Consider the following 22136-nt stretch of genomic DNA (forward strand, 5'->3'; position numbering starts at 1 on the left):
GTGCCTCCTCACCCCCCCCTCCCCAGTGGGGACACCCCTCCCCAGGACACCCCTTTGCCAAGGCCTCATCACCCCTCCTGCACCCCACTGCCCAGGACCTTCCCCAAGCCCTCGTGGGGACTCCCAGAACACAGGCAACTTTTCCTCAATCCCTGCCAACTGGGGGCTGCCAGACCTGGAGTGCCTCTTCCCTAAACCCCCCACTGGAGACCCCAGAGCCCCTCCCCAACCTCTCCACTGATGACACCACGAACGCGAGCACCCCCCCACCCTCCCCCACCGGGCACCGCCAGACCCGAAGCGCCCCCTCCCCAGCCCCCCTCTCTGGGGACACCGCTCCCCCCGCCCCGCGGTGCCGCCCATCCCCGTGCCGTCCGGCCGGGCGGGGAGCGGCGGCAGGGGGCGCTGGCCGGCCCGGGGCAGTGCCGCCCGGGAAAGGGATGCTAGGCGGCGGGGCGGGGGCGCGTTGGGTGCAGGAGCCGCGGGCGGCGGCGCCAGCGCGGCCCAGGGCTCCGCGGTTGCCGCTGCTGCCGGCGGCGCTGCTGCTGGTGCAGCCGGCGGCGGGCGGCGACCCCCGACGGGGCGGTCGCCAACCTGACGGTAGCAGTGGTACTGCCGGAGCGCAACGTGAGCTATGCGTGGGCTTGGCTGCGCGTGGGGCCGGCGCTGAGCCTGGCGCTGGAAGCGCTGGAGCGGGGCGAGCCGCCGCTGTTGCCGCGGCCCTTCTCGGTGCGCGTCGAGTTCGTGAGCTCGGAGCTGGAGGGCGCTTGCTCCAAGTACGTGGCACCGCTCAACGCCGTGGACCTGAAGCTCTACCACGACCCCGACGTCCTCTTCGGGCCGGGCTGCGTCTACCCCGCCGCTTCCGTGGGGCGCTTCGCCTCGCGCTGGCGGCTGCCACTCATCACCGGCGGGGCGGTGGCGGCCGGCTTCAGCCGCAAACGGGAGCATTACAGCACGACCGTGCGTACCGGGCCCTCGGCCCCTAAACTTGGTGCCTTCGTCTCCCACCTCCACGCCCACTTCAACTGGAGCGCCCGCGCCGTCCTCCTCTACGTGGACCGCAAGACCGACGACTGACCCTACTACTTCACTGTCGAGGGTGTCTACCAGGAGCTGCAGGACGGCAGCAACCTCACCATGCGCCACCACATCTACTCCCGACGAGGGCGGCCCCGACACCGCCGTGCACTTCATCAAGGCCAACGGGCACGGTGCGTGGGGCGGCGCGGCGTGGAGGGCGGGGGGCGTGGGAGGACCCCGCGCGGGGCAGGGCTGAGCGCCCAGGGGGGGAGCAGAGGGGGCTCCCCGCGGGGGAACCGCGCAGGGCTCGAGGAGGGGAGGAAGCAAAATCCTCCATGGGGTGCAGCGAAGGGACAGGGGTGCGGCGGGACCCGTCTGGGGCACAGTGAGGGGACGGGGACACAGTGAGACCCGTGTGGGGCAAAGCAAGAGACTAGGAGGGCAGTGGGACCCATGTGGGGCACAGCAAAGGGGCAAGGACACAGTGGGACCTTTGTGGGGCACAGCGAGGGTCTGAGGACACAGTGGTGTCACCGAAATCGGGAATCAAACTCCTTAACACCAATGTAGTATTAAGAAGCAGGCATTCTTTATTGCAGCGCTGGATTTAGCGCTAGGAGGAGCGATCCCCCGTGCATCCAGCGCTGCAATAAAGAATGCCTGCTTCTTAATACTACTGGGGTGTGATCCTTTGACTCGGAAACAATTAATTGAATATGGCAATCATTGGTGGCCAACGCATACTTTGGAAGGTGGGGAGAAATGGCCGGAAAATGGAACATTACGATATAATACCATCTTGCAATTAATGCTATTTTGTAAAAGGAAAGGAAAGTGGGATGAGATGGCATATGTGGATTTGTTTTTTACGCTGCAAAATCATCCGGAGTGGCAGAAACAGTGTGAGATACATCCACAAAATTCAATGATAATGGCTTTGAAGGGGGAAAAATCTGATGGGGATTCGAAAAAGTGCTGCTCAATTTGCAGTATTAGTAAAAGATGTTTAAAACATGGATCCGAGGAAGACGATATTGATTTATTGGTTGCACCCCACCGGAGATGGGGAAATTATCGAGGGGATCACATCTTGGAGGCTGATAATGCTTCTGCTCCTCCTATGGAAGGGGAAGCAGAGGGATTTAGCCTGATTTCAGGAAGGACACGGGGAAGGAGAGGGGAGGCTGGACCAGCTTTTCTCCAAGCCCCTCTTCGAGAGGCAGCGGGGAATGATGGTCCGGTTGTGGTAAAAGTCCCTTTCTCGATAACTGATTTAAGATCATGGAAAGAAACTGCAGGCACCTATTGGGAGGATCCCGAAAGGGTAGCCAAGGTGATTGAAACAATAATTAGAACTCAAGATCCTGATTGGAATGATTTACAAGTAATATTGGATACTTTACTTGATGATACTGAAAAGAAAATGGTATTACATACTGCTAGAAAACAGGTGGAGGGAGTGCATGCTAATGGGGATTTACAGGGAACGGTGGACCAGAATTTTCCATCCGCAAATCCTGAGTGGGACCCTAATCAACCGGGACCCAGAGGAATGCTAACTAGATATCAGAAGTGGATTTTATTTGGAGTTAGACATGCTATGCCAAAAGCGATAAATTGGTCAAAAAATTATTAAGTAAGACAAGACTTGAATGAGTCCCCTTCAGCCTTTATGGAAAGACTGAAGGTGACTGCTAGAAAATATACTAATTTGGACCCAGACAAACCAGAAGAAGCGATACAATTGGCTTCCATATTTATGGGTCAATCGGCCCCAGACATTAGAAAGAAACTTCAGAAATTGGAGGGACCTGAATCTAGAGATTTGGGCAAAATGCTTGAAATAGCTTGGACTGTATATAATAACAGAGAAAAAGAAAAAGAAATGAGGCAAGCAAGAAGGGATGGAAAATTACTGGCGGTCCTGACCGAAAATAATCGAAGAGGACGAGGAATGAATATCGGTGAGAGGGGATTTGAAAGGAGGGTAACTCCCAGGTTGGCAGAAGATCAATGCACTATCTGTAAGGGGCGTGGGCATCGGAAAAGGAAATGTCCCAAATTGAGAGAATTAGATCCTTCGCTACAGGCAATTAAGTTGATGACTTTGGACGATGAATCATGAAGGAGACGGGGGGAATCAACCCTAGCTGAACCCCTGGTTACATTGAGGCTAGGGAATGAAGAAATAGAATTTTTGATAGATACAGGGGCTACTTATTGGGTATTAAATACATGTAAAGGGAGACTTAGTCAGGAATCAGTAGATGTTGTTGGTGCGACAGGGCAAAAGGAAAACCGACCCTTTTTAAAACCGTTAAAATTTAAATTGGGAAAACAGTGGGTAACTCATCAGTTTTTGTACATGCCAGAATGCCCGTTACCTTTGCTAGGACGAGATTTATTAAGTAAATTAGAGGCAGAAATAACTTTTAAAGATGGGGAGATCAAATTACTAGTACCAGAATCAAAAGCCATGAAGGCAAGAATGTTTATGTTACAGGATTCCCCTAAGGAAGAACGGATTCCAGAAGAAGTAGAGAATGCTGTAACCCCTCTGGTATGGGCAAGTGGAGTTCCAGGGCGATCTAAATTGTCAGAGCCGGTAAAAGTGACTTTAAAACCTGGAGCCAAGCCGGTAAGACAAAAACAATACCCTATTAAGTGGGAGGCTCGAAAGGGGTTGGAGGGGTTAATTATAAAATTTTTAGAATATGGGCTTTTAGTAGAATGTGAGTCTGAATTTAATACTCCTATATTACCGGTCAGGAAATCAGGAAGCAAAGATTATCGGATAGTCCAGGATTTAAGGGCTATAAATCAAATAGTTCAAGATATACACCCAGTAGTGGCTAATCCATACACTTTGCTGACCGCTTTGAAAGAGAAACATAGATGGTTTACTGTACTGGATTTAAAGGATGCCTTTTTCTGCATACCTCTGGATATAGAAAGTCAAAACATATTTGCCTTCGAGTGGGAATGCCCTGCCACAGGACGGAAGATGCAATTGACATGGACTGTACTTCCACAAGGATTTAAAAATAGCCCTACAATATTTGGGAATCAATTGGCAAAGGAATTAGAGGTATGGAAAAGACAGAATCAAGGAGAAGGTATATTGTTGCAGTATGTGGATGACATTTTGGTAGCAGCAGAAAGCAAAGAAAAATGTTTTGAGATGACTATTAGTCTGTTGAATTTCCTGGGCCAGGGAGGATATAGAGTCTCCAGAAACAAGGCTCAAATCGGGAAAGAAGCAGTAATTTATTTGGGATTTGAGATATCTCAAGGACAGAGACAACTAGGGAGTGAGAGAAAAGAAGCCATTTGTCAAATTCCTGAACCTAATAGTCCAAAGGAACTTAGAGCCTTTCTGGGTATGATCGGATGGTGTCGACTTTGGATCCTGAATTATGGGCTATATGTGAAACCATTATATGAAGCCCTAAAAGAATCCAAAGATCAGTATCTGACTTGGACACCTGAATGTCAGAAGTCATTCAGAGAACTTAAAAAGGCATTAATGATGGCCCCTGCATTGGGTTTACCTGATCTAACCAAACCTTTTGAGCTGTTTGTGCATGAAAGGCAACACCTGGCCCTTGGAGTATTGACACAACGGTTGGGATCCTGGAAGCGGCCGGTGGGTTATTTCTCTAAGCAACTTGACAACGTGAGTAAAGGATGGCCAGGATGCTTGCATGCTGTGGCAGCAACAGTATTGCTGATTCAAGAAGCTCGAAAATTGACTATGGGCCAAAAGATAATAGTATATGTACCACATATGGTAATGACTGTTTTGGAGCAAAAGGGGGGTCATTGGCTATCCCCCAGCAGAATGTTGAAATATCAGGTTGTTCTATTGGAACAAGATGATGTGGAATTAAAAACCACAGCAATTGTAAACCCGGCCATGTTTTTATCGACGGAAAATCCTATGGGGAATTTAGAACATGATTGCCTGCTAACTATTGAGCAAGTCTATTCTAGCAGACCGGATCTGAAGGACGAACCGTTGCCTAATCCTGATCTGGAATTGTTTACGGATGGAAGCAGCTTTGTGCAAGAAGGAAGACGAATGGCTGGATATGCTGTCGTCACCACCACCAAGGTATTGGAGTCAGGGACACTGCCTGCAAATACCTCGGCGCAGAAAGCAGAATTCATGGCATTAAAGCAGGCTCTACGGATGGCAGAAGGAAAAAGGGTAAACATATGGACTGATTCCAAATATGCGTTTGGTGTGATTCATGCTCATGGAGCTATCTGGAAAGAGAGAGGACTGCTATCGGCCCAGGGATCACTGATAAAGCATAAAGAGGAGATTCTCCAACTCCTGGAAGATGTGCAGAAACCAAAGGAGGTGGCGGTAATGCATTGTAAGGCTCACCAATTGGGGCAGACGGCTGTAAATATAGGTAACCGACTGGCGGATAAAGCTGCAAAAGAGACTGCAGAGCGAGGTATCCTTGCACTAGTACCAGTAAAACAGATGAAATTCCCAAATTTAAAGCCAAAATATAATAAATTGGATGAACAATTGGCGGAACAATTAGAAGCATCTCAAAATATAGAAGGGTGGTGGGTAACGCCAGAAAGACAGGTAATAGTGACCCCGCAAGTTATGTTAGAACTTGCAAGGGAGAGGCATGAGTAAACACATTGGGGTGTATATGCTATGGTTTCTAGTTTAAAACCATCTGTGGTATGTGTAGGGATGACAGGAATAATTAAATCAGTAATAGCTAAGTGTCCAATTTGTCTTAAAAATAATCCCTTGAATCAAAGGAAAGCACCCTTGGGAGTTACAAAACAGGGTAATTCCCCAAGGGATTACTGGCAGGTTGGTTTTTCTGAGTTACCTAGACAAAGTGGATATAAGTACCTATTAGTACTAATTGATACGTTTTCTGGATGGCCGGAGGCTTTTCCTTGTCGCACTAACAAAGCAAGAGAAGTGGTTAAAATATTGTTAAAAGAAATAATACCAAGATTTGGGGTACCAATAGGCATGTCTTCGGATAGAGGACCCCATTTTATAGCAGAAGTAGTTCAACAAGTGAGTAGAATCTTAGGAATACAGTGGGATTTACATACTCCCTGGAGACCACAGTCAAGTGGGAAAATTGAAAGAATGAATCAGACATTGAAAAGACAAATTAGTAAAATCTGTCAAGAGGTGTCTTTAAAATGGCTGCAGGCCTTACCATTAGCTCTTTTAAGGATTAGGATTCAACCAAGGTCTAGGGATGGTATAAGTCCATACAAAATCTTGTATGGCAAACCTTACCAAACTCCTCTAATCCCAGGGGATATGAAAGTGGTGGGGGAAACGGATTTAAAAGTGTATATTTGATTTCTCTAGGAAAGACCCTCGAAGCACTTCGGAAGTACATTGTGCTGACTAGATCGCTTGCCTTGGATACACCTGTACATCAGTATCAGCCAGGTGACTTGGTGTATATAAGAACTTGGAATTCTGAACCGTTGCAGGAGAAGTGGAAAGGACCCTTCCAAGTACTGTTAACAACCTATACTGCAGTTAAAGTGGAAGGGGTGGAACCGTGGATACATTATACTTGAGTGAAGAGGGCTCCTTCGTGGAAGATTATCAATAGGGATCCCGAGACTGCAAAGTTTACTTTAAAATATGTTTAAACAAAGGAGTTGCTATCATGGAATGGGAGGGGCATGGATCTTGATCTGGAAACTGATGATGATGGGAGCATTGTTTGGAATAAGGGAAGATCGATCAGAAGTGAGGGCGGAAAGGGGGGATCCATTGTCAATAGAAGCGGAACAATTAATATACCTCCCAAGAAAGACCCTGGAAGAGAATTTGATGGTGGGGCTAATAAAAGAATTTGCTAACTTACAGAATATAACCCAGATAACTGCATGCCTCCCAATTCCAAGAGCGGTGGGTGAATCAATCCCGTGGGGAATTTTGACAACAAATTTGAGTAGTGAGAAATCCAACAATGACAGTGCTTCTTGTGAGCAAGTTCCCGTTGTTGGATGGCAAGAGCAAATAAAATATGTCAAAAAGAAATGGAAAACCCCTGGGAATAGAGCAGATTGTGAAAAACTATTAAATTATGTTTTCATTAAGGTAGGGAGATATCACAATGTAGGTTGGTGCTCTTATGATGAGCCAATTAGGAAGAATGTCAGTTGAATGATTATGGAATGGAAATGTAAAGAGACTAACCGAACCGAACGAGAGATGGTTTTATGGGAATCAGTATGGTCAATGGCTATCCTATCACAATTTCAGTATATGGCTAACGCCTCTTGGTGTTTTACTTGGGATGGAATGACCTTTGCGGCTTTTCCATCAGTTAATGACAAGGGGAGTACATCCCGAGAAAAAGAAAGTATTGTATTTTGGTGGAATTGTAAAAAGATATATAATTGTAGTACAGTTAGTAAAGCAATTCAGAATGTTCCACCTCTGTCCGCCGCATTGAAATATGGATGTTTATGTAGAGGACTTAGAAGTGATTTACAATTAACTGATGCATATAAGCCCAAGAGGGGGACAATATTCAGTTGTAGAAAATCTACAATCCAGAGCCCAGGACACTTACTTTGGGCAATGAATGATGGAACCTGGTCCACTCATTTACAATTGGATGGGAAGGTAAAACAAATTACTCTGGGGATGCCAACATTATGTCCAATTTGGAAGGAAGCTCCTTTTAAAGGAAGCTTGGAAAATTTAAAATTGGAACAGATAAAGAGATCACAAATAGATGATAATGCAGAATGGAATGAACCTTCGACCGGAGTAAAAATTGGATGGGCTCTGGAGTCTCTGTTGACCCCCTTATCAACTTATAAGAATAAAGCCTGGTTGTATAAATTAACTGGTCAAGTAGAAAGATTGGCTAATGTGACCAGGAAAGGATTTAAACAACTAAACTTGCAGTTACAAGCAACCTCGAGAATGACTTTGCAAAATCGGATGGCCTTGGATATGCTCTTATTAAAGGAACATGGAGTTTGTGGGTACTTGAGAGAGAGAATAGACCATTGTTGTATACACATCCCAAATGTCACTCAGGACGTTGAGCATGATTTGGATTTATTGGGACAAATAGAAAAGGATACTCAAGAAATGCAACATGATATGCAGGAGAGTTGGATCGACAAAATTTTTAGTGGATTGGGATGGAACTTGAGCTCCTGGATAAAGTCCTTAATTAGCACTGGACTACTATTATTGATAATATTTTTGGTACTATCGCTTATTTACTACTGTTTAAAGAAGGAACTCACTAGCAGAACTACTTTCAATCGGATGATTATACAAACAGTGGCTAAAAGACCAGATTTAAGTGATTCAGTGACAACGCTCCCACCATCATATAGTGAAGGACAGATCATGGAATTGTTGTAGATTCCAATTGTTATTAGTTAACGAAATAATGAACTAGCATATAGTGAAATCTTTAAGATGGAAGTATTGAAAAGATGATTATTTCAAAACTTCCAAAGGGGGGAAATGTAACCGAAGTAGTTAATTGATAACTTTTGTAATCAAAGGGAGGGGGAATAACATAGAATAGAGCATAATAAATCATGGTTATGAACAATGCTGCTATGTTCCCAGTACAGCCCCAGCCCATCTTGACAATAGGTCGAGAACTAGCTGACCCACTAGAACAGTTGGTTTGTACTAGAATAGGAATAAGGGTAGCCAAGCATCAATCATATTGTTAGAAACCATGGACCATGGAGAGGGAAATGGGTTACATCAGCCAGGTGGGATTGCGCATGTCCAGAAAAAGGGGTCAACAAGAGGACACACCTGCATGACCACCAGAGACCACTGGAGACCCCCGTAGAAGCCCCTTGGAGCTCTAGGACGCATGCGTAATGACCATGCGAATATGATAATTAGTTCTGGGAAATAGAATGAATATGGATGATTATTCCGGGAAATTTGATGTATGTGTATGTGATTGAAGAATATAAGTTTTGGTTGATGCGAACTGTGGTATGCACGCTAGGAGGAGCGATCCCCCGTGCATCCAGCGCTGCAATAAAGAATGCCTGCTTCTTAATACTACATTGGTGTTAAGGAGTTTGATTCCCGATTTTGGTGACAGTGGGACCCATGTGAGGTGCAGTGAGGGGCCAAGGACACGGTGGGACCCGTGTGGGGCACAGTGGGGGACCGAGGACACGGTGGGACCTATGTGGGGTGCAGCAGGGGGTGAGCACAGTGGGACCCATGTGGGGCACAACAAGGGGCCAGGGGTGCAGTGGGACCCATGTGGGACATGGGGAGAGGTAGGCAAAGCGAGTTGTAAGTAGGGCACAGCGAGGGGTAGGCGCATTTGGTTGCAGTGTGCTGGGGGAGCAGCAGGACCTGCACTGGTGGCCCCCAGTTGGTGGGTGCACAGGGGACAAGGCAGTCCCTGGGACCCCTGGGCCACCCCAGTGCCGGGGGGGGGTCCAGGGCAGGGGGCCATGGGGTCCCCCTGTCACCCTGTGCCGGGGGAGAGCCAAGGCAGACCCTCACCCTGGTGGGATGCATTGGTGTGAGTGGCACTGGGGCCACCCTGCCCTCTGCGTTAGTAGGATCAGGGTGTCCCCAGGAGCAGGCTGGGCCCAGCCACCACTTTGGAGGCTGTGGCTGACGGTGTGGACGTGGCCAGCTGAAGGGCAGCGCCAGCTGTGGTTACATGCCCGGAGCAGCCCAGTGCCAGCATGCTGAGGCGGCCATGCCCTGCTCAGGGAGAGCCCCCCCAGCCTGGCACCTGGGTGCCCCGGGCTGTGCTGGTCCCCACTGCACCCCAGGGATGGGGCTGGGGATGGCCCCACTGCTGATGGAGGGATAAGTCAATTTGGCACCTTGCGAGCGCCCTGGGAGAGCAGCTATATTGGGAGCGGGAGGAAATGGAGGGGCTTACAGAAGCAGCTGGAGAGCAAGGACAGCCTGATGCTCTTTCATTATTGATGAGCGGGGTGTATCGATCCTAGAGCCAGCTGCTCTGCGATGCTTCTTAATGGATCCTAAGATGCTGTGTCATTAAGAAGGACATCGAGCCAGGAGGAGTGGAGCCAGATGGGCCAGTGGGAGACGTGGCTGAGGCTGCATGGGGCCAGGCTGGGGGCACGTGGCTGGAGCACTTTGGGGTGCTGGACCGGGTTCCCCCAGGACTGAGGCCAGTGGGGCTGGGTCCATGGGGCTGGGTATCCCATGGTGGACTGCAGGAGCTGAGCAGCTTGTGGCTGCCCCTCTTTTTTGCTTGGCCGAGGGGCTGGAATGGAGGCTCCCTGTGTGCGCTGTCACCAGCTGTGGGGTGTGGAGCTTCACGTGGGACAGGGGCAAAGGACCACGCAGGGAAAAAGGCTAAAATCAGCGATTCCCATCAATGTTTCCAGCTTGGTTCCATAAACCACCCAGATGGGAATCAATCCCTCCTGGTGCAGGCAGGGGGGTCGTGGCTGCTGAGGGCTGGAGGAGGAGGCCGGGTGTGGGCAGAGACCTGGGGGCCCTCTAAGCTGGGATGTGGTGGGGTCTGGGCCCTCTGGCCACAGCCCAGAGCTGGGGGCAGGGTGTGGGGCTGGGTGCTCGGCCCCATGGGGATAGGTGCTCAGGGCTGCGATGCTGATGTTAGATGCTTTCCTAACCCGGGGGTGTGGGGCAGGGAGCAGGGACCCTGCAAGGCTGTCCCAGGGGTGCCCACCCCTGTGTGGCATGGTATGGAGAGGGAAGCAGGAGCTTCGGTTTGTTGCCGTGAAAAGCCGAAATCAGGACTCAATAGTCGGGATGACTATTAAGCAGGTATTCTTTATTGCAGCGCTGGGCAGCACTGGGGATCGCTCCGCCACAAGTGCTCCGCCAGGTTAGCACAACACATCAGTTCATATACAGAAAAATCATACATATTCATCCGATTTCCTGAAAAGGGCAGTTTTATGGTGATGAGTTCCCGGAATTCATTTACATAGTCCAAGCATGCACAGTAAAATTAGGGTTAGGGTCTTTTCACCCTTCCGGTGGTCTTCCATAGTCTTCCTCACGTTGTCCGCTAGTTGAACTTTGGGCTTCCTTTGTCCATATATAGTCATTGAGTTAGCTCATCAGTCCTTCGGCCTTGGAATGTAACAAGGGGGTCGATTTAAGCTAGTTCTTTGGTGCTTATCTTTGGCACAATCGTCCTGAGTTCCTGTTATCAGTGATTTAATTAGGAAGCCTAACGAGCTTGCTCCAGGCCTGTTTAGTCTTATCAGGTAAGAAGTCACAGGAAATGTCCTATCATCAGCTCTGCTCAGCAGGTAACTAAAACTATCTTTAATGGGGATGAAAACAAAAGAGAACAAGGATGCAAGTGAAACTAAAAAATGCAAGTCTATGTATCACAGTAAGGTCTTAGTCAGGGATTGTCAGGGATTTAACCCTTTCAGGTTGCAGCTGCATCCATGTCCATGCCCTTGCAATGACACCACATGTCATCCCTCATGGCATCACCTTCCTTCTCCCAGATGATGGGCAGGAGTTTGATGAACCTTTCCTGGGGAAAGCTGCTTCCCTGCCACGCTGTGGGCCCCTGAAGCTGCCAATCCTCGACGTTCATGGTCCTAAAGAGCAGGTGCAGGGGGATGTGGATGCATTGCCCCGTCTCATGTATGGCCACCTTGTGCTTCCTGTTGCCCCTCTTGCCGGTGCCTGGGTGACGTGCAGGGGGCCACATCTCTCCTGCCACTTGCAAAAGCACTGATATAATTAGAACTGTGGTTGAGGGAATTACCAGAGCATCTGCCTGCAAAGCCCAGGACACCTGCCTGGGGAGATGGCCAGGTGCTGCTGCCGGGAGAGGAGTGCATTTGGTCCTCATCCCTGCAATCTCTGTGGGTGTGGGACAGCGGTGTGCTTCCCCTGCCCCCAACCTTTATCTCCTGTAACCCTGCTCAGGTGATAACCACCAGTGGTGGTCGTAATGGATGCATCTGGTCATGATGGCTGCATCCGGCTCAAAAGTGGATTTGGGAGACAGATAACAACACAATAGCCAAGGGCTATTGTGCAATGCGCCTACCGAAGAAACTAAAATCTGTGGTTGGCATGCAAATATGACTATGAGTCAATCATCTTGGGCAGGAATGTCGATCTGCTTGAGGGTAGGAAGGCTCTACAGAGGGACCTGGACAGGCTGGATCGATGGGCCGAGGTCAGTTGTATGAGGTTCAACAAGGCTAAGTGCAAGGTCCTGCACTTCGGCCACAACAACCCCATGCAACGCTACAGGCTTGGGGAAGAGTGGCTGGAAAGCTGCCCGGCGGAAAAGGACCTGGGAGTGTTGGTCGATAGCCGGCTGAACATGAGCTGGCAGTGTGCCCAGGTGGCCAAGAAAGCCAATGGCATCCTAGCTTGTATCAAAAATAGTGTGGCCAGCAGGACTAGGGAAGTGATCGTGCCCCTGTACTCAGCACTGGTGAGGCCGCACCTCGAATACTGTGTTCAGTTTTGGGCCCCTCAGTACAAGAAGGACATTGAGTTGCTGGAGTGTGTCCAGAGAAGGGCAACAAAGCTGGTGAAGGGTCTAGAGCAGAAGTCTTATGAGGAGCAGCTGAGGGACCTGGGGTTGTTTAGCCTGGAGAAAAGGAGGCTGAGGGGAGACCTTATTGCTCTCTCCAACTACCTGAAAGGAGGTTGTAGAGAGGTGGGTGTTGGTCTCTTCTACCAAGTAACAAGTGATAGGACGAGAGGAAATGGCCTCAAGTTGCATCAGGAGAGGTTTAGATTGGATATTAGGAAAAATTTCTTTACTGAAAGGGTTGTCAAGCATTGGAACAGGCTGCCCAGAGAGGTGGTGGAGTCACCATCCCTGGAGGAGTTAAAAAAACGTGTAGACGTGGCACTTCAGGACATGGTTTAGTAGGCATAGAGGTGTTGGGCTGACGGTTGGACTAGATGATCTTAGAGGTCTTTTCCAACCTTAATGATTCTATGATTCTATGATCTTACCCCCATAAATAGTGAGCAGCCCAAGAGCCCTTTGAGCTCTCCTGCACGGCAGCTGGCTGCACGCCAGGATCTCCCCTTGAGCAGGGATGCCTCTCAAGGTTACTCCTCGAGGTTGAGAGATTCCTTGCCGCAACAGATCCTCAGTAAGTGACTAATAGCATGCTAAACTTTGAAATCTTAGCTAAGTGATATAAAGGATTGATTGCGCACATATAATCCTTTAGACATAAACTGTTGACCAAGTCTGGGACTAGGATTGGATCTAGCTGCACCTAGACTCCTCTCTGAGAAGGAGTTTAGAAAGCAAGGGGATCCTTTTCTGAACTTCATGACTCAACGGGAGGGTCTCCCTGACAGTTTTGTCTGACCCTGTCCTCTATGCAGTAAATAATCAAGTGTACCTTGCCATCGAATCTTGTTAAAACACTGTTGCATTGAACTTTGTTAACTCCCTATTCTGTATCAATAAAGTATATTTTACTTCTCTCTTACAAGTGAAGTGCACGCTCACTCCATCCGTGACAACGGGGCGGGGGTCTCTGCGCTGCAGTGCCCTGCACTGGTGGGGCTGCCCGAAACCAGGATTTGCAGGGATTTGCTGCCCGAAACTGGGATTGGGGTTTTCTTCCATCATGCAGGGGTCAGACAGTGTCCTGCCACCCCATCTGTGTGCTCGGGGTCCTGCCCGTTCCCTGGGGCCGTGCACTCTGCTTCCTGCATCACAGGCACCCCCTAAATAAATGCCTGGGGGCTGCGTGCACCTCAGCCTTACAGGACCCCATTCCCCTTGTCCTTGGTGATGCTGAGGCTGCTTTTGGCCATTTGCCGACCCCCGGGGGGGGGTGTGCAAGCAGGCAGGGGTGCTGCTGGCCAGGCAGGAGGCTGCCAGCATCATGGAGAGCCCCGAGCGTTGACCCTTTCCTTCTGCACAGCTCCTGCAACCTGTCCTTGGGGAGCTGTTGAGGCATTGTCCCCTCCTGCTCAGTGGCCTTTGACCAGGTGGGGTTTTGCCACTGCCACCGTGGGGGCTGGCTGCCCGGGGTGTCCCACCATCTGCCACCAGCTGTTGTGGCTCCCCAGCCCCTGCAGTGCCGCACGCTGCCTTTTCCTGGTGCCTGCACTGGGCTGGGGAGGGTCCCACGCTGCATCCCCACCAGGAGAACCTCAGCCTCTGCATGCTGGGGAGATGCTGGGTTGCCTGTTCCTGCAGAGCGATGTGGGGAGTGGGAGATGGCACATTTCTGGGTGAAGTGGGGAAGCAGAGAATGTTTATTCGAGGTATTGCAGCACTCGGAGGGAAAACATTTCTGACCCTGAAATGGGCTTTTGCTCATGCACAGCCCAAGCTGCCTCTAGTTCCCTCTCCCCCGTGCCCAGGAGCAGCTCCCCACGTTGCTGCGGATTTCCTGTGCCCAGGGTGGCTGTGCTGGGTTTCTTCTCCCACCCATAGGCTGCCTTGCTGCCCCCGCGGGCGACCCCCTGCCAGCCCTGCTGCCTGCGTGGCCGGGTGTCTGCTGGCAGCAGGGACCCCATCCCGGAGCGCGGGGCTTCCTTGCTCTTCCCAGCCCTCCCTGCACTCCAGATCCGGCCGGGGTGCTGGTCCCGTGCAGAAGGGCTGCGTGCCGGGGACAGCGCCCAAGCGTGACATTCCTCCGGTGCCCTCTGCTGCTGCCTCCTCTGTTGCTCAATCCCGGGTTCCCAGCCAGGCTGGCTGGAGCAGGGGCCCTGGTTTTCTGGGGGGAGGCGGTGGCAGGATCCTCCGGGAGGGCGAGGAGAGCTCCTGCTTTCGGTGGTTTCGCACACTCGGGCGCCTGCCCCCATGGCCCCCTGTGCCCCCCCCGCAGCACCCAGGTGGGCATACCATTGGAGCTGGCTGAGCCCCCAGGAGCAAGCGGGGGTGCACGGGGCAGCTGGCCGGGGCCTGGGCACCCCCTTGTCGCATGGATCGCACCAGCAAGATGCTCTGTTTCCAATTAGTGCCGGTGGCCGCCAAAGGTGCTGGAATCTGGGAACCTGCGCATTCCTGCCGCACGGCTGGCCGGACCCAAACATGGGTTAGTCCTGTTCCCCAGCCCGGGTTCCCCAGGGGCCTCTGGTGCATGGCCCCAACGCCTCTCCCGGCCCCTGGGTCCCCTGGCTGGGGCTGGTGGGTAGCAGCTGGGGAGCTGATGCCAGGGAAGGCATCCCCTGGGTGGCTTTTGCTGGAGCGGGGTGTGCATGGGTGCCAGAGTGGTGTGTGTGGGGTCTGTGCATGGGCACACATGGGGTGTCTGCCCCATATTTTGGAGCATTCTCCTTTTGGCCCTTTCAGCTCAAGGTGGCTGATGGGACAAGAGTGGGTTGGGGCCAGCAAGGGTGATGGGGCCGAGCAGGTCTGTGGCCGTGAGGCACGTGGCATGAGAAGGTGGTGAGCTGAGCCCTGCCCCATCTGCCTGCTCCATCCTCCGCTCCCCGCAGCCACCAAGCGTGCCCCCGGGGTTGCTCTGCCCCGTTGCCCCAAGGAAAGGCACCCCACCCCACACCTGGCTGGGGTGCCCTGGGGTGGGATGGCATCGCCCCCCTGATGCCCCGCAATCTCACCAGCACTGGTGTATCTCTGTGGGCCACCAGAAATGCTGCACCAGATCATGCAGCTGGCGCAGCAGGAGAACCTCACCAATGGCGACTACGTCTTCTTCTACCTGGACATCTTCAGGGAGAGCCTGCGGGGCGACTCTGCCAGCAACCTCTTCAAGCCCTGGCAGTGGAGCCTGGGCCAGGACTTGGGGCTGTGCAAGGCTTTCCAGGTGAGCTGCGCCCGCCTGCCTGGGGATGGGGATGGGGACCTCTCCAGCCTGGCCCTGGTGCGTGAACTGGGGTGCTGTGCTCGGTTGCAGATGGTGCTGGTGATCATCTACTACGAGCCCCAAAACCCCGAGTACCAGCACTTCCAAACCCAGCTCATCCTGCGAGCCAAGCAGAAATTTGGGATGCAGCTCGACTACTCCCTGGTGAGCGAGTCCCCCTGCATGATGGGGTGGTGGGGACCCTCTCCGTGGGGCTGTGGCACTTCACCAGGGTGCAGAGGGTGGGACATGGCCACAGGCAATGCCAGAGGGTCCATCCCTGGTGGGAACAGCCACAGGCAGTGCCATCCCCACAGGGTGTGTGCACAGCCCCGGTGTGGGGTTATGGGGCCGGGGTGCCCCCGTGCACGTGGCCGTGGGTGCGCTGAGGTACCCCCCGGCAGATGAACCTGGTGGTGGGGTGTTTCTATGACAGGATGCTGCTGTATGCCATGGTGCTGAACGAGACCTTGCAGGAGGGTGGCTCCAAGAAAAACGCCACCCACATCATCGAGAAGATGTGGGACTGCAAGTTCCAGGGTAACGACAGGACAGGAGCGGCTGGAACAGGGGTGCCACGGTAGCAGTGGGATGCGGTCCCCATCCCACCTGTGTCTCACTTCTCCCGCAGGGGTGACGGGGCTGGTGAGCATGGACAACAACAATGACGGGACACTGACTTCAACCTATGGGCCATGGGTGACCCCAAGAGCGGGCAGTATGAGGTGGGGGCTGGCACCAGGATCCTGCTGGCAGCTGGGGCTGGGGGCCGGTGGGGTGCATGGGCTCAGCTCTCTGCCGTAGGTGGTGGGACACTACTGGGGTGTGGAGAAGCAGATTCACTGGCTGGGCCAACCCATCCCCTGGGTAAAAGGCCCCGCCCCCTTGGACAACCTGCCCTGTGGCTTTGACATGGATGACCCCTTCTGTGATAAAAGTGGGTGTACCAGGTCCCCATGTCCCTTGGTCCCCAGCACCCTTCCCTGTGGGTGCATGGGAACTCGGTGCCCATGGCCAGCTGGGCCACGCTGACAGCTCCTTCTCCCTGCAGCCTTCCTCTCCATGCTGGCCATTGTGGCTTTGGGCACTGGCCTCACCTTCGTCATGTTCGGCATCTCCAGCTTCCTCATCTTCAGGTCAGTCAGGGCTGGGGGAGCCTTTGTCTGGGCACTGGGCACCCCTCAGCCTGGTGGGGGAGCAGGCAGGACAGGGGCCTGCAGGGGCCTGACCCCCATGTGCCCCCCCAGGAAGCTGATGCTGGAGAAGGAGCTTGCCAGCATGCTCTGGAGGATCCGCTGGGAAAGGCTGCAATTTGGGAACCCCAAGCAGTACCACAAGGCAGCCGGCTCACCCTGTTCCTGGTGAGAGATGCTAGTCCTGGGGCACGACTCTCCTCCTGACCCTGCGCCACCCTCCCTCCCTGCATGACACTCCTCCCTTACAGGGCTGCATCATGTCAATCTCCTACAGAGCTACAGCCCCATTGCATCCATCCCCTACACAGCCCTCCCTCCCTACATAGCTCTCCATCCCCTATAAAGCCACATTTCATCCATCCCCTACGTGACCCTCCATCCCCTACACAGCCCTGAATCCTCTACAGAGCACCAGACCTCATCCATCCTCTACGCAGCCCTCTGTCCCCTATGCAGCCCTCCATCCCTTACAGAGCCACATCTCATCCTGCCCCTGTGCAGCCCTCTGCCCCCTGCACAGCCACACCTTATCCATCCCCTACGCCCCCTCCATCCCTTGCAGCACACCATACCTCATCCTATAGACTTCACCCTCCCTACAGAACATGCAGACCTTGTGCTGACCCTTCAGACCTTGTGCTAACCCTTCAGAGCTTGTCCTGCACCATCCCCTGTACATCCCTGGGTGTTCCTGCCCACTTCCATCGGTGCCTGTCATCCCCCGTCCCGGGGTCCCCATCCCTAACCCCCTCCTTCCCCGTAGCGTGGCTCCAGCTCCAGCTACCTGATGACCACCCATGGCAAGTACCAGATCTTTGCCAACACCAGCCACTTCAAGGTCAGTGTGGCAGGCAGGGAGCTGAGCCCTCTCCCCAACCCCCCCCCCGCCCTGCTGGAGTGCTCCCCCTTGGCTGCACTCCCACCCTGCAGGATGCCAGCACCTTCCTCCCCTCCCCAAATCCGCCCAGTGGGCACTGACATCTTCCCCCTCCCTGGCACCCCAGGGCAATGTGGTGGCCATCAAGCACATCAACAAGAAGCGCATCGAGCTGATGCGGCAGGTGCTTTTCGAGCTGAAACATGTAAGTTTGGGGTCTGGGCCGGGGTGGGCACCCTGCTTGGGGGTGCAGGGGCCAGTCCTGGCAGTGAGGGGGGGCTGGTGGGAGCAGCGGCGCATCCCCCCCCCAACCTCAGCACCGTCTGGGCTCTGCTTCTGCCTCCAGATGCAGGACATCCAGTTCAACCACCTGACCCGCTTCATTGGGGCGTGCACCAATCCCCCCACCATCTGCATCGTCACTGAGTACTGCCCGCAGGGCAGCCTGCAGGTAGGGGGGTGGGGAGGGCACCGGGGATGACACTTAGACACTCCTGGTGACCTGTCTGGGCTGGGTGTTGAGGACAGGGCTGTAGATGCTGGTGGCCATCCAAGCCCCACGAGACTCACGGCAGAGCTGCCCAAACAGGTGTCAGAGGCTGGTGGAGGGGATGGGGTGGGTGCCGCAGAGCGCCCTGTGGCTGGGTGCTTGGTGAGGCTGGTGCCAGTGCTGCTGTCCCGGGCAATCCCTGGGGCCTGCTCAACGTGCTGCCCCAGGATGTCCTGGAGAATGACAGCATCAACCTGGACTGGATGTTTCACTACTCCCTCATCAACGATATCGTCAAGGTACCCAAGCGAGGGACATGAGGGGCTAGAAGTGGGGTGCCTGGGGGTGCCAGCTTCACCATGTCCATCTGTCCCAGGGAATGGCCTTCCTGCACAACAGCATCATTGGCCACCATGGCAGCCTCAAGTTGTCCAACTGCATGGTGGTCAGCCACTTCGTGCTGAAGATCACCGACTACGGGCTGGCCAGCTTCCACTTGCCCTGCAATGGCGAGGACACACATGCCCTCTACGCCATTGAGTGCCTGTCAATGGGGACTGAGGGGATGGGATGGCCCTGCCTCACCACCCCATGGCTGTGTCCCACCAGAGAAGCTGTGGACGGCCCCGGAGCTGCTGCAGAAGGGGTGCCTGCCCACCCCAAGCATGCAGAAAGCTGATGTCTACAGCTTTGGCATCATCATGCAGGAGGTTGCCCTGCATAATGGCCCCTTCTACATTGAGGGCATGGACCTGAGCCCCAAAGGTGAGGGTGGGGGGTGGGCATGAGGTGGTCCCATCCCCACCAGGAGGGGTCCAGCGTTCACTGTCAACCATCCCCTGGCAGAGATCGAGCAGATGGTGCGGAACAGCCAGAAGCCCTTCTTCCGCCCCTCCATTGACATTGGGGTGCACAGCGAGGAGCTGGTGGTGCTGATGGAGCGCTGCTGGGCACAGGAGCCAGCCAAGCACCCCAACTTCAGCCAGATCAAGATCTTCATCCATAGATTCAACAAGTGGGCGGCTGGCGAGCGGGGAAGGTGGCCCTGGGTGGGAGTGGGGACAGCCATGGGGGGATTGGGGGGCACCTCTACCCACCCACAGTGCCAGCTGCCTGCATCCCAGCAGGGAGGGCAGCACCAGCATCCTGGACAACCTGCTGTTGCGCATGGAGCAGTACGCCAACAGCCTGGAGAAGCCAGTGGAGGACCGGACGCAGGCCTACCTGGAGGAGAAGCGCAAGGCAGAGAACCTCCTCTACCAAGATGGGAGTGTGTGGGGCTGGGGGTTGATGTGGGGTCAGCATGCACCCATTGCCGTGCAAGCATGGGGTCCCTTGCCAGCTCTCCATGCTGGGGGAGGCAAGGGGGCAAGGGGGAACAGAGGGTGCAGGGTTTGGGGAGGAAGGGAGCCCACTACTGTCCCTCCTGTCCTCGCCAGCTCCATGGCGGAGCAGCTGAAGCGCGGGAAGACAGTGCGAGCTGGGGCTGGGGAGATGTGCCTGCTCCCAGCCCCACATACCCCTTTGCTCCTTCCAGGTCATGACACTGCTGAATGATCTCTACACTTGCTTTGATGCCATCATTGACAACTTTGATGTCTACAAGGTGGGGGGGGTGGGGTGGGGGGTGGTGAGCAAGTGCATCCCCCCCGAATTGAGGTTGGTAGTGGGGACCCCGGGGTGTACTCACTCCCCCTGACCCTGCAGGTGGAGACCATCAGGGATGCCTACATGGTGATGTCGGGGCTGCTGGTGCACAACGGGAAGCTGCACGCCTGCGAGATCGTCCGCATGGCCCTGGCCCTGCTCAAGGCTGTCAAAACCTTCAAGATCCGTCACCTTCCCAACGACCAGCTCTGCCTGCGCATCGGTGTACACATCAGTGAGCCCCTGTGCTGGCCAGCACCATGGCTGGGAGGTGCTCGCTCGCCCTCCCTGCACCAGCCCCGGGCATCTCTGTGCCTGCAGGTCCTGTGTGCGCTGGAGTCATGGGTCTGAAGATGCTGCGGTACTGCCTGTTTGGGGACATGGTGAACACCACATCCCGCATGGAGTCCAATGGCCAGGGTGAGCCATGGGGCTGGCAGCTGGGGTCTGGTGCCGCAGGTCGTGCCTCACTCCCAGACCCAGCCATGTCCCTTTTGCCCCTCTGTGCCACCCAGCCCTGAAGATCCACGACTCCTCCACCACCAAGGAAGTCTTGGATGAAGTCCAGTTTGGCTGCTTTGAGCTGGAGCTGCGCGGGGATGTGGAGATGAAAGTGAGGGTACAGGGACCCCAGCGGGGTGCCAGCCCTTCCTGCCACAGGGGCATGTGCTGGGTGGATGGGTCAGGGCTGGGACCCTCTGTCCCCTTTGGTGCTGGGGATGGCACCCGAGGGGCAGCACCGGGGGCTGGAGAGGGTCTCACCACCCCCCTCTGCCCCCCAGGGCAAGGGGAAGATGCAGACATACTGGCAGCTGCTGGGCGAGAGGAAAGACTCCAAAGTCATTTGAGCCTGGTGGCAGAGTCCCCAACCTCAGTGGGCCACCACACTTCCCAGCACCTGGCCCCAAGGGATGCACCAGGACCCCCGCCACTGCAGCCCCCCTGCTTCAGCAGGGCTTGGGTGGGCCAGTGGCCACAGCACCGCCTGCCCCCCTCCATTGGCACCAGCAAAGCCCACCTCCCTCCGCAGCCTCCACCAGAGGGGGGGAACCAGCCCCGATCCAGCCTGGGGGACCCCATATCTCCCCACCCTCTGGGCTCTTTGCCCCCCTCGCCCTCTCCCCCGCAGCTCAGCTGGCTCTGAGCCGCTCCCAGGGCCTGGCTGCCCCACGGGGCACTTTGCCATCTCTTTTCAGTACCTGGCCCCCGGCAGAAGTTGCGCCCATGTCACCCCCTCCCCCGGGGGGGGGGGGCGCAAAACAGGGGCTCCTGCTGGGACTGGCCCCTCGGCCAGAGCAGGGCAGGCTTCAATGCCGTGGCTCCCCACTGCCCCAATCTCCCCCTCCCCTGTATATAGCCCCACAGGGTCATGTAAATACACCCCCCCAGGTGTAAATATGAGTCACTGCAAACTATTTTGTTGAAATACAAACTTTCCCAAACACCTCCATCCCCTGACCTCTGCTGTGCTCTGCCCTGGAGCGCCAAGCAGGGTGGGGGGCCAGGGGAGACCCCAACATTGAGCTCAGCCTGGGCTGGGGACAGCTGCCTGGAGCATCCCGGAAGCATTGTAGCCCGGGGGTCCGGCCGTGGCATGGGGCAGGGGTCCAGGCGGGCACGGGGAGCCAGGACAGGGCAGCTGCAGCACGGTGGTGGCTGGCGAGGGCTTGGGGCAGTGCTGGGAACGCAGAGCCGCCACGGCAGGGTTTGCTTTGGCACGAGAGCTGCGGTGCATTCCTCTGCGCTCATGCTCTGGCCACGCCACCACTGCCTCTTACTGGAACCCACCTGTGCCTGGGGACAGGGGCTGCGTGTCACCTGCTGCGGGCTCCAGGAGAGGGCATGTCCCAGGGGATGGGGCCGTGCCAGGGCTCTCCCTCCATGCCCAAGGAGGAGGGTTGGGACCATGCCATGCCCTGGGGGGGGGCAGATGGGGCAGCAGTGGAGCTGCCCCCACGTTTTGGAAAAGCAGTGACTCGCAGAAGGGCTGGAGGGTGTCCCCATGCCTGCACTGCGTTGCCACATGGGGCTCCCCCTCCAAATGCCCAGCCTGAGGATGCCCTGGGGTGGCAGGGATGCTGGTATATTGGCG

The 22136-nt window shown here is 54.6% G+C and overlaps 1 protein-coding gene across 1 annotated transcript; it reads left to right on the plus strand.

Annotated features, from left to right (window-relative positions):
• Positions 1–440: 440 nt before the first annotated feature.
• NPR2 (natriuretic peptide receptor 2) lies at positions 441–20892 on the plus strand. Its single transcript, XM_072859613.1, is given in 25 exon segments — positions 441–550; positions 552–1157; positions 1159–1214; positions 15593–15795; positions 15886–15999; positions 16239–16374; positions 16466–16501; positions 16504–16559; positions 16639–16771; positions 16886–16970; positions 17082–17208; positions 17794–17868; positions 18035–18112; positions 18254–18358; positions 18625–18696; positions 18774–18933; positions 19007–19162; positions 19244–19412; positions 19525–19671; positions 19837–19924; positions 19926–20003; positions 20105–20279; positions 20366–20464; positions 20560–20657; positions 20827–20892. Coding segments are annotated over 25 exon segments (3228 nt in total).
• The last annotated feature ends 1244 nt before the right edge of the window (positions 20893–22136 follow it).

The sequence above is a fragment of the Ciconia boyciana genome, chromosome 4 (genome assembly GCF_034638445.1).
Source record: "Ciconia boyciana chromosome 4, ASM3463844v1, whole genome shotgun sequence".
Classification (NCBI taxonomy): domain Eukaryota; kingdom Metazoa; phylum Chordata; class Aves; order Ciconiiformes; family Ciconiidae; genus Ciconia; species Ciconia boyciana.